This window comes from Poromitra crassiceps (assembly GCF_964638095.1).
Source record: "Poromitra crassiceps genome assembly, chromosome: 1".
Taxonomy (NCBI): domain Eukaryota; kingdom Metazoa; phylum Chordata; class Actinopteri; order Beryciformes; family Melamphaidae; genus Poromitra; species Poromitra crassiceps.
The window spans coordinates 33,642,157-33,654,251 of NC_139623.1; the positions used below are offsets into that span (position 1 = coordinate 33,642,157).

A 12,095-nucleotide genomic window follows, 5' to 3' on the forward strand; every position below is an offset into this window, starting at 1 on the left:
TGTGTGTGTGTGTGTTCTCTCTCAGTAAAACTAAAAGAGCTTCCAGAGGGACTTGGACTCAATGGTCCATGATTGATTGAATGATTAAGGGTCAAGTGAAGGGAGTCAATCTACCAGCAATCCTTTCATTTAAAGGAAAAGACTAGTCAATACCTCTGGGAGCCGATCAGATAGGCTACATAGCACTCCCTACCCACACCTAATACTCTGGTGGCCAAATGTCTGCTGCTATAGCCTTGACCTTGGCTACCTGTGGCCCCTGGAAGAAAAAAGGCACTGGTGATAATCTCGTGTTAAATACCCTCCACATGATGAGAAGGCTGATTAAATGATCACACTGGTTATAATTGATAGACCCTTTTTGAGGTATTTATGAGTGAAGGAGATTTATTAGAGGTAATGCCCGAAGGGGGAGGGGCCACCGTGTCTTTCCTGTGTCGGGTATGGTGATAGATAAGTAGAAGACCCCCCTGCAAGAAAGAATGCGATCACATTGGCAAAATCAAGTCGTTGTGTTGCCCTCCCTCGGTCGAGTCAGAGACGCTCCAAAATGCAGCAGCATCTAATTCTGCCCGTTCTCCTGGCATCCTTCTGCACTGTCTGCACAGGAGCAGGTGGTGAGTCTCTTTCCATTTATATGCTATTATGCAAAACAATTATATTTCCAATGTGCAGGTTCTGTAGGCTATTTGTGAGAAAATGAATGAATAACTGAATGATGATATATGTATTATCTAACGGTGCCAATATTATCTGGAAATTATTTTTTCTATTGATTTTTTTATAGATGTCTTGAAGAGCTCCTTAATGTTTGTGATTTTTTTTTAATGAGGCGAGGTTATTTTAGCCTAGATCAATCTAATGCAAATGGGTGGATTGCATGCTTAGCCATCCCACTTGCTGATCAATTATTATATTATTAATTTTGTACAAAAGATACATCGATTATTTTAACAGTTAGCTACAGTAAATTCATAAATAAACAAGCCACTCCAACAGAACAGCTTGTGAAGTTGGTTTTCACCAGTCTCTCCAACCTACTAGGCAATTCAATCAATAGAAAGTTGATCTGCTGCATAATCCTAAGGATCTAAAATAATCTGGAATCTAAAAATATTAAAAACAAAAATATTCTACAGAGAAAATGAAGTAGGCTAATTGATGCGGGCATGTTTAGGAAGGTGAGCCAGGAGCAGAGACACATAGCTCCTAATGGCAGTCAGAGACGCTCTGCTCGCACCAAAACAGCGCCAAAACGCCTGCGTACATTCGCCATACACACCTGCCCTGTCCATCACACACTGATCTGATACCAGGCATTCCTCCATGCTGGCGACATGTAATACATCTTCACCTTGCGCACGCACTTTCGCCACTGAGTTCCCTGCTCAAGGGCACAGCACGACACAGCAGGGATAGAGTATCAACAAAACCAGCGCGCTCGATCCGTGCCAATTTGCCAAAGACAAAAAGAGGCTATGCCACGCTGATCTGGCTGGCCGGACAGGCTGGGACGCTGGGACGTCAAAGGTAACATTTCTCAAGTAGCCTATCTGTCCAGAGTTGGCGGGCTGCGCCTCGGTTGGACACGGATCGAAGCTCAGGCGGGCGGCTCATTCTCTCACATGCACCTGTTCCCAGCTCAGCACACAGCACGCTGAGCCAATGACAGAGACGCGCGGCGCGTCCCCGCTGCCTGCCGCAGAGAGACGCATCGAGAGAACTGCTTGCGCACTGTCTCCAAACTGAATGCAAGCAGCTAGAGGCGTTAATTCATCAAACAGCCCCGTCGAGATTTGGTGAAGTCACCGCTTCTATCATTTGCCACAAAAATCTGCGTATATTGAACTGTGAAGTGGGGAGATAATTTGACAGGCGAGACTAATGAACTGGGACAAGCGAGCCATGATGATTGAAGAGATATGCTACCAACTAAAGTCTCCAGTGTGTCCCAGGCGTTAGGCTGTTTGGTCATGTGACTACTCAAATCATAAATACACATTTGGAGGCAATACAATTATTGAATGTTATCCTATGTGATTTAGCCTATAAGAATAGCAGCACCTTCCAAACTGATTGTTGTTGAACAGCGCTGTTTCATCAGCATCCTGCACTTGGACATATGGACCCCGTGGCCGGGGGAGATATTTTATAGGACCAATATTCACTCTTTTATTCTCTCATCATTGTGTTTCTTCTAGTGAAAATCAGGAGGTAACACAGTGAGAGAATGGCTGCAGACGTGACTGATTGTCTGATTATGGGAGAATTTCAAGTCTTTATTCTTTTTGAGTTCACTTAATTGCGTTGCGCTGTCATGCAGTGGCTATAGGTTAGAGTAGACTATACAATGATGTCCGGTAGGCTACTTTGCTGTGAGGCTCTGATGCTATACAATTAGGCTACATGAAAGATCTAGGCTGTCTTTGTTTAGCGTAACTCGGTAGGAGGCTATCTACATAGGCCTAGCCTATATGGGCTTTGGTCCACGCAGGCAATATTTATTTTCCTTTGATTGCCTTTTTTCCTAGACAGTTTCCTCACTCAGTCGGCTCCCAGCAGCGCTCTCAGGCCCACCGTTCATTGTTATGTGTCAATTGTTAATGTGTGACACAAAAGATCAAAGCGCCGATTGGTCAGACAGGGAATAATGGCGCGCACAGAAATCTGATTGGCTGCGATTAAAGCTAGCGACTGGCCAGTGAGTGGCCACTGGCCATACACGCCGAAACAGAATATGGCTATTAAACTGGTTTCAGTATCTTAACAACAGAAACGAGCGTGAAATTGGTCAGAATTTGCTTGAGGTGCAAGAGGTAGGCTACCGAGGTAGGCATATAGCCTATCTTTTTGTAGAAACATTAGTGAGGCAATAAGGGGTAGGAATAACCCAAAGAACGGCGAAGTTCTGGGGATCTAATATGATCATTTGCCATACCAAAGTGAAGCCATGGCCCATGAGGCATACTGAGGGCATAGCACCTATAGGCTATACCAGCCACTCAATGTGAGACATTATTAGAGATCAAACCTGCATCTTAAAGGGAACGGATTCAACTGAATGCTCATGTGATGTCTGTGATTTATTTTTAAATGGGGCTTATATCAGATTTCAGGTGACTTGCTTGGTATTTGTTTTCGATTCTATAATCCTCAAATGGTTCTCAAAGTGGGGCCAGCTAGGGGCCCCCCAAGGAGTCCTTGAGGGGGTTCCAGGGGTTCCCCATCAAAAGGGTTAATCATTTATTTTCTCTATATTCCAACCAATAACATAAGAAACACAATGACATAACGACTATTTTGGTCATGGGTTTCATACACATCCTGTAATAAAACATCTAGAAGTGTGACAACCCTCCCACCCTGTCTTGTAGGAGCCTAATGCTGGGGTCAAGTTACCTGGGCCAGAAGAATTAAAAAAAAATAAGAAGACCTTCTGACCATTCAGTCTCTCTCCCTCCTCACTGATGCACCTTTTGTTCTTTGTTTTGTGTGTGTTGTCTTGTTATTCTCCATTAGTTTTAGTTAATAAATTATTGTTAATGTTTATTTTTTATTTATTTTTTGGTGTAGGACTCACCTCATGTTACAACACAGCTCAAGGAAGTAACAATTGAGGGGAGTCATACACCAATGTAAAAGTTAAAACAATTTATTAATTAAAACTAAGGGAAAATAAATACAACACAAACTACATTAAACAAACAAACAAAACAAATGGTGCATTGGTGAGGAGGGAGAGAGATTGAATGGTCTGAAGGTCCTCTTAGCTCAATTAGTACATGGGGCCCATGGTGCACCCAATTAGCCTAACGACCCCAACACCATGCTCCTGCAAGACACGGCCAGGAGAGTGGGAGGGTAGTCACAAAAGCTAAAATCTTATCAGATGGGGGAGCTTGGGACAAAATCTTATCAAATGGGGGTCAGTGGTCTAATTTGTGTCCGTTTTTAGGGGTCCTTGACCTGAAAAAGTTTGAGAACCACTGATCTACAAGACCTTGCCACATGGTGACACCCATGTTGCCATGCAGCCATCAACAGCTGAAACTGAGTTAAGGCTTGAATCATGTTGTATAAAGCTTGACTACGTGCCCAGCGCTCTTTAGACAGTATAGGCTACTATAAGCAATTTCTGTGCTGCAAGATGGCAGCTTTTGATTGAGCTTCTCTTTATTTATTGAGAACAATATAATAAATGATGGCACAGCTGAATGCAATCTGAACCCACCCGGGTGTTTACCCCCTGCCCAGTTTATTTTCAATAGCCATTATTTTCAATAATAGTTTATTTTCATGCCAGTGCAGGAGGAAACAGCTTACCAACATGGCAAGTCATCATACAATTCTACTAACAGAGCCAGGAGACCCTTCCCGTATTTCTTTCAATGGCATGGTGTGTTTTTCATAAATATTTGATTTGTGAGATAGCTGTAGATATTTGTCTCAGAGTATGGGCTGGACACATGCAAACCCATTGTGAAATATTAATAAACCCCCAGACAAACATGTGAGAATGTGACCTCACTGATGCAAAAGATTGGGTCTGTGTTTATCCTGATAGCACGGAAAGATAAAGCACTAACGCCAACCTGTGTTTCTTTAGACAATAGGAAGACAAATCCTGTGTATTAGCGTATTTGTATGGCCGGGACAGCTGACACGCAAACAATTCACTGTTTGCAAGAAGAAAAAATAAACCAACTATTGATAAAAAGCCAGATTTGATTAATACACACACACACACACACACACACACACACACACACACACACACACACACAGACACACAGACACACAGACAGTGTTGTCTTGCCAACAAAAAGCCTGTATTCTATCAAAATCCGTATGTTTTGAAGTACTCATATAGCAACATATTCATTGATTGTATTCACTGTGTTTCAGATTGGTGCTACCAGTCCGCGTTCGCCTGTGATCATCAGTGCAATGGTGAATTTGTCAAACACAAGAAGTAAAACCTGTTGTAATATGAAAGAGCTGGAGGAGGAAGTGAGGGTGAAGCGTAGTCTGGCTTCTTAACGCCTCTGCTTTTCTTGTGTTAGCACCAGAGAAGTGGGACCACGCCTACCGAGCGTGCGGGGGACGAGGCCAGTCACCCATCAACATCGTCACCAGAAAGACTGTGAAAGACGAACGTCTGACTCCTTTCCAGTTCAGCAACTACCAGCACAGCTTCAGAAGCACCCTGAAGAACAACGGCCACTCCAGTAGGCTCCTCTTATATTGACATTGTGTACTGTGGAACAATGTTAACTCCATCTTGCCTGGACCGAGTGCTCCTTGTTCATTCACAGAACTTCCTGGTCAAAATGATGTCATAATGATGTCATTTGGAGCAGTTTTGCCATGGTGTCACTATTACTCCATGGTGTCACTATTATTTAAGCTGCTTAAAAACCAGGAGTTGTGCGTGCTATTCCCTGCTGCAATTGTCACTATTACTGTCACTATCACACTATGATTATTGGTATCTCTACATTCATTCGCAGAACTTCTTGAACCAAATTACATCTTTATGACATCATTTGGACCAGGAAGTTCTGCAAATGAACGGGAGCTCTCGGTCCAGACAAGATGGAGGGAAGTTAAACATTGTTCATTTGCATATATAATACTACTGATTTTGTAATGATACAAAGCTGGTTGGATATCGGCAAAGTGGCCCTTTAAGAAAAACAAAGTAATTAGGTTTACAGCTGGAATAGCAACAGGAATCAAATCTGTAGAGAAGTGAGATACTAGCTCTAAGAATTGAAAGAATCCAGTGAGGAAAAAAAGTATGTACAACGTCCAAGGCACTCAAAATCCAGTAAGGAGAGAAGAGACTAAAAGCTTGAAATTGAAAAAGGCTTTATTGTCATGATGACTGGGGACCACAAGGTCTTCATCAGGGAAAGACAGCCAGCGATGCTTTGAGACTTCTGCAGCGATCGCTTTACGCTTGGTGTCTGTCCACTCCAGTTCAGGTTGCAGTCACCCACCTGGCCACCATCTCAGATGGAGACCTGGTGACCGGCTACAAGGCTGTGCAGTTCCACCTGCACTGGGGCAAGAATGGAGGGCCGGGCTCCGAACACACCATCGACGGAGAGCAGTACCCCATGGAGGTACCTGACACCATGGAGCACACATGCAGCCCGGGTCAAACCGGGTCACATAATTATTACTGTCTGTGACAATGACTGAATGAAGGTTCACGCGGTCACACCAGTCACACAAAGGCAGTCGGACATACTTCAATCAGTCAAAAGACATTGAACCCTCACATATACAGAGGTCAAACCTTTTGTTTGAGTCTATTAATAATCATGTTGTACCCCACTTACTGTCCAGTGAATGTCTCCACTGCTGAAACTTTTTTAAATATAGCAAACAAACATATCTTTAGTGGAGAAAGTATGGCACATACAGATGCAACAATCTTCAATTGTCACCTGGGTCATTCGGCTGCCGTATTAAATAAAGATGAAACAGAAAGTTAACTCAAACAGTCCCTCCAGGAAACTGCGATTTTGCGATCACAATAATGAATGGAAATTCAAACAATCTCCTGCGGGGGCTTGCAATTTTTTAAATTTCCCGCGATTTCGCCACAAAAACGACAAAACAGGTTCCACAACTTGCCATTTTTGCCAGTTCCTGCAATTTTACTGCAAAAAAATCACATAAAACATCACAAATTGCATTGGAATTTTTGATAAAAGTTTCCATTAGGTAGTAGTTGGGCGGGGGGGGGGGTCACATTTTTGCTGGACGGGAATTCTGGCTTTGTCTGAAGGAAGGCTGCTCTGTATAAACCAGTGGTAAACCAGTGGCAGACTGCTCACACAGACACAGGGGAGGAGGGGAGGGGAGGAGGGGTTGTCTGCAGTGTGCGTCTACGCACACACACGCACATACACGCGCGGAAACTACTCTACTAGTCTCTGCTTTTGACACACACACACACACACACACACACACACACACACACAGGAGCAAGAGAGAGAGAGAGCGAGGGTTGAATTGAATCAAATGAATTGAATCACCCTATTTTAATGACGACATGTTCTCCACACTAGAGGAGGAAATAAATCACTTTCAGACTCGTGGTCACATCGTAGTTTGTGGCGATCTCAATGCCAGGATAGGGCAAGAACCAGACACTCTCAGCACCCAGGGACATAAACACATACCAGGAGCTAGAGACATTCCCTCTCCAATATGCCCCCCAGATACAACTATGACAAAGCCACAAACAAACGTGGGTCGTTCACTGGGCCTGTACATAGTCAATGGCAGGCTCCGAGGTGACTCCTACTGTATGGTATGTACACCTACAGCTCATCTCTGGGTAACAGCACAGTGGACTATTTCATCACTGACCTTAGCTTGGTGTCTCTCAGAGCGTTCACAGTCAGGCCTCTCACACCCCTTTCAGACCACAGCAAAACCACAATCTATCTGAACAGATCAACACCCAACCATGTATTACCACAGCAAACCAAACTACAAACCATTAAGAAACACTACAAATAGAAGGAAGACAGTGTAGACACATACCAAAAAACGATTAGGCAACAACAAGTCCAATCACTTTTAGACCAGCTCCTGGAAAAAACATTCCAATGCAACAGTGAAGAGGTAAACAAGGCAGTAGAAAGCCTCAATAATATAAAAATATATATATATAAAAAAAGAATATCAAAAACAGAAAACACAAAAACAACATTAACAACAATGACAAATGGTTTGATAATGAATGCAAAAACCTCAGAAAGAAATTAAGGAACTTATCAACCAAAAACATAGAGACCCCGATAACAGAACACATGCCTCACTATGGTGAAACATCCTTGTTAACAGTATAAAAACACAGTAAGAACAAACAGAGAACGTTATGTAGAGAATGTTAAGACACCAACTACATGTTATTGAGGAATCCATAAAAACAAACAAATTTAGGGAAAATTGGAACACCCTAAACAAACAAAAACACAAGGATCTACCCATCCAAAATGAAGATGCATGGTTAAACCACTTCTCAAAACTCTTTGGCCCAATAGAGAAGAGCGAACAGCAAAAACACATACAAGACAAACTGCAAAATCTAGAGTCAACGATAAAAGACTATCAGAACCCACTAGATTCCCCAATCACAAAAAGAAATAAAGACCAAATAAAATTACCTGAAACCAAGCAGGCCTGTGGTGTTGATGGCATCTTAAATTAAATTATAAAATTCACTGACCTCAAATTCCAACTGGCCATATTAAAACTCTTTAACATCGTCCTTGGCTCCGGGATCTTCCCCGATATCTGGAACCAGGGACTGATAACACTGCTCCATAAAAGTGTGGACAAACTCGACCCAACAACTAGCGTGGAATCTGTCTTAACAGCAACCTCGGGAAAATCTTCTGTATGATCATCAACCACAGACTCCTTCACTTCCTTGCCGAAAATAAAGTCCTGAGCAAATCCCAAATTGGATTCTTACCAAATTATCAAATCAACAAAAACAAAAGCAAACTATTCTCCTGTTTTGTTGGAAAGTGGTATTGGAGGAAAAACCTATGACATCATAAACTCAATGTACACCAACAACAAGTGTGCTGTTAAGATTGAAAAAACAACAACATACAGACTTCTTTCCCCAAAGTCGGGGGGGTTAGACAAGGATGCAGCCTGAGTCCAACCCTCTTCAACATTTATATTAACGAGGTAGAAGGAGTCTCTTGCCTTCAGCCCCTCCACAGAGGGAGGTCGGTGCTGTCATGACAGGACTATTAACAACAGCAATAAATAGGTGAACCCAAGAAGAACCTGGAGCACTCGATTCACTGGAAATTAATTTAATAGGTGCAGACTAACGTTTCAACACGACAGCGTCTTCATCAGAGACCTACATACCTACATACTGTACAGATATCTTTAACTCATCTGCCTATATCCTACTTTTAAACTTTTCTTACCTAGCCTTATGTACACATACATTGTTTGCAAAATCGAAATACATAGCTCTGTTTACACATCTCCGTATTAAAACAGGGTAACATTATAGTTGTGCTACATTTTTGTTTATAATTGTGTTGTTATTATTATTATATTATATGTTATTATTATTATATTATATGTTAAGTCTTATATTATTATTGTGCATTTTTGTTTTGTTTCACACTTGCTTTGGCAATGTAAACATATGTTTTCCATGCCAATAAATCCTTTTTGAATTGAATTGAGAGAGAGTCAGCAACACACAGAGAGGAGAGGGGGTGTGACAGCACAACATATACTACGTTCAACCTAGTCTTGTTTTTACTCAACTTGCAATTTTTGCCAGTTCCCGCAATTTTACAGCAAAAAAATCACATAAAATGTTGCAGATTGCATTGCAATTAAATTTAAATTGCATGTGGCTGGCAGCTGAAACGCCTTCAGCTGGGAGCACCAGCTGAAGATTGCTGCCACTGTATCAACTTTGAATTTCAGAGCATTTCATGGTTACACCTCTGCTTCTGTTGTTAGAGCACCAAATCTCCTCTGCTCCTGTTGTTAGAGCACCAAATCTCCTTTACAAATATGTGTGCAGTGGCCATAAAGCTTGATAAAAAACATGATATTTTTGAAGTCCCATTTACTATGGGGGTGTACAGCCATTGTGAAAAAGATGACCTTTGTAATAATGGTAGCGTCAGTGATATTCTCTATTGCCTGTCTCTGCAGCTGCACATTGTTCACATGAAAGAGAAGTACACCGATCTGGCAGCAGCGCTATTAGACCCAATTGGAGTTGCAGTCCTTGGGTTTTTCTATGAGGTAAATATTTGTGTTTTTTGTGTGCCAGACCAATTCAGTATTTGATGTTGAATAAGAAACACTGAAATTGGCTTGAGTGTGAGATGGAAAGGTGAAACAACATGTTGAAATGTGTCCAATGTGTCCAAACGTTCCATTTGCAGGAGTCCAACAGTCCTAACAAAAAATACGACCCCATCATCAGTGCCCTGCCAAGCGTCAAATCAACAAGTAGGTTGTTACAGATATTCACCAATCCCAAAAGGGTTTACATCCCAGTGTCTGAATGCTTCCTCTGTGTCCTGTGTGTCTTCAGATGGCAACACATCTCTGGCCCCCATCTCCCTGGGGCAGCTGATCCCATCTCCGCAGAATCTGACCAACTACTACCGCTACAAGGGCTCTCTGACCACCCCTCCCTGCACCGAGTCTGTGATCTGGACCGTGTTTGAGACTCCCATCCCTCTGAGCAAAGACCAGGTCAGGATGTAACACCACTGAATTTTAATTTTCAAAATATGTTATCTCTATGCCCAACAAGCGCAAACCTTTAAGCCCACGGCACAGTGGTGTGGGCATTCAGCATTATGACAGTAGGCCCACTCCCACCACCCACATCCCCCTAGCCACCCCTTGATTCCCGACTATCTACCAGTTTCCTATCCATAGCTACTGCCCTTTTTCGCTTGCCCCCTCTTCTTTTCCCCCTCCCAACACCCCCCCCCCCCCCCAGCCACTCGCCCTTCCCACCCCTCAAATCCCAATTTTCTACCACCTTCCTACAGTATGCCTAGCTTCTCTACCACCTTCCTACAGTATGCCTACAGTAGCTACGGCCCCTATCCACTAAACTCGCCAAACGTCCATGAGTGACTGAGTGACTGAGTGTCCTGACTTTTCCATCTTCTGGCCCCGACGAGGCCTGCTGGAAAAAAAAGTCATTTCCTATGTTTCAGCTTGCAAATGTTTTCTGATTTCAAATTAAAAGCATGTCCATCATCCATAATCTTATCTGGAAGTACAAGTTCAGAAACACAAACCTCACATCACAAACCTTGGTATGACACAACAGATTAGGAAACACTTCAGTTAATCTGTAAACAGCTTTCTTGCTGCTCCATACGATGAGCGTGATCTGCAAACTAAACTTGGGTTGGTCCTCCTCTCCTGCAGCTGCGGGCGTTCTCCACACTGCAGTTCCACGATGGGAAGCCGATGGTGGGGACGTTCAGGCCGGTGCAGCCCCTGAACGGGCAGAAAGTATATCGGTCGGGTGCCACCGCGGTCCTGGCCGGCGCCACCCTTCTCATGGCCTCCGTTGCCACCGCCTTGGGACTGTCCCGGCACAACTAGATGGAGACATCCCGTGCCACACTGCCAACATCCGTGAACACAATCAGTTCTTGCAACACTCTTTTCTAACTGAACCCCCCCCCCCCCCCCCACCCGGTTTGTTACATCGCATGGTTGCTAAAATAACCGACCACGTACTGTAGTACCTCCCTTACGACACAAATGACAAAGGTGTTTTTTCTGATTGAACGCCTTATGAGAGATGCCGTAAGGGTGAGATCAGCATTCTCGTGCATGTGTAGTGAAGCTCTTATGTAGGTCTTACTTCAGCATTATGATTGTGCCATAAAGCAGGTGTTCCGAATCCTAATCCAAATGTTGCCAAATGGTTGCCAAACACTGACAGATACAAAAACAACAGAGTTCAGACTCCTGGTGCCCTAACCTGTGACACCAGCACACCACTACAGCTCATCACAGGGCCTCGCACACTTTAGACCTCCTCCACCTTGTCCAATGTCAAGTCAATGTAGTCTCTGCTTAAAGGACAATATGGCTGGTTTCCGCTCGGGGGTGCCGATGTCTGCCTTGTGACCTGGAACATGACATGACGTTCTTCACGGGTCATGTGAATGGCACCGAGCTATTAATAGTAGACGTGAGTCACAAATAAGCTCCGTTGTGCCAGCCAGCGGTCAAAGGAGTCAGCAGTTTGGTTTCAGGTCAGGTGAACATTCACGGCCACTTGGTCAGCAGTTAGTTTGAGAAAGGGGCGAGTGGAGGTGAGGGCGGGGGGGGGGTCTGGACTTTCTCCTGTCAGTGTAGGCAGTGTCAGGCAGGTCCATGATGAACAGAACAGCTGCATGTTGTTTGAGAGTGGAGGTGCAGGTCCTACATGTTGTTTTGAGAGTGTAGGTGAAGGTCCTACTTCCAGAGCAGTTTTGCCAGACCTCGCGAGAGAAACAAGCATCCAGGTCTTCGAAGAAGACAAGCCACCCATAAAG

General features: G+C 43.6%; 1 protein-coding gene across 1 annotated transcript; it reads left to right on the forward strand.

Annotated features, from left to right (window-relative positions):
* Positions 1-482: 482 nt before the first annotated feature.
* Positions 483-11,151, forward strand: LOC310787614 (carbonic anhydrase 4-like; the record flags this gene model as incomplete). The annotated part of the gene is given in 9 exon segments (XM_083649092.1): positions 483-542; positions 545-617; positions 4,906-4,950; positions 5,064-5,228; positions 5,983-6,128; positions 9,727-9,819; positions 9,963-10,029; positions 10,115-10,278; positions 10,972-11,151. Coding segments are annotated over 9 exon segments (993 nt in total).
* Positions 11,152-12,095: the final 944 nt, after the last annotated feature.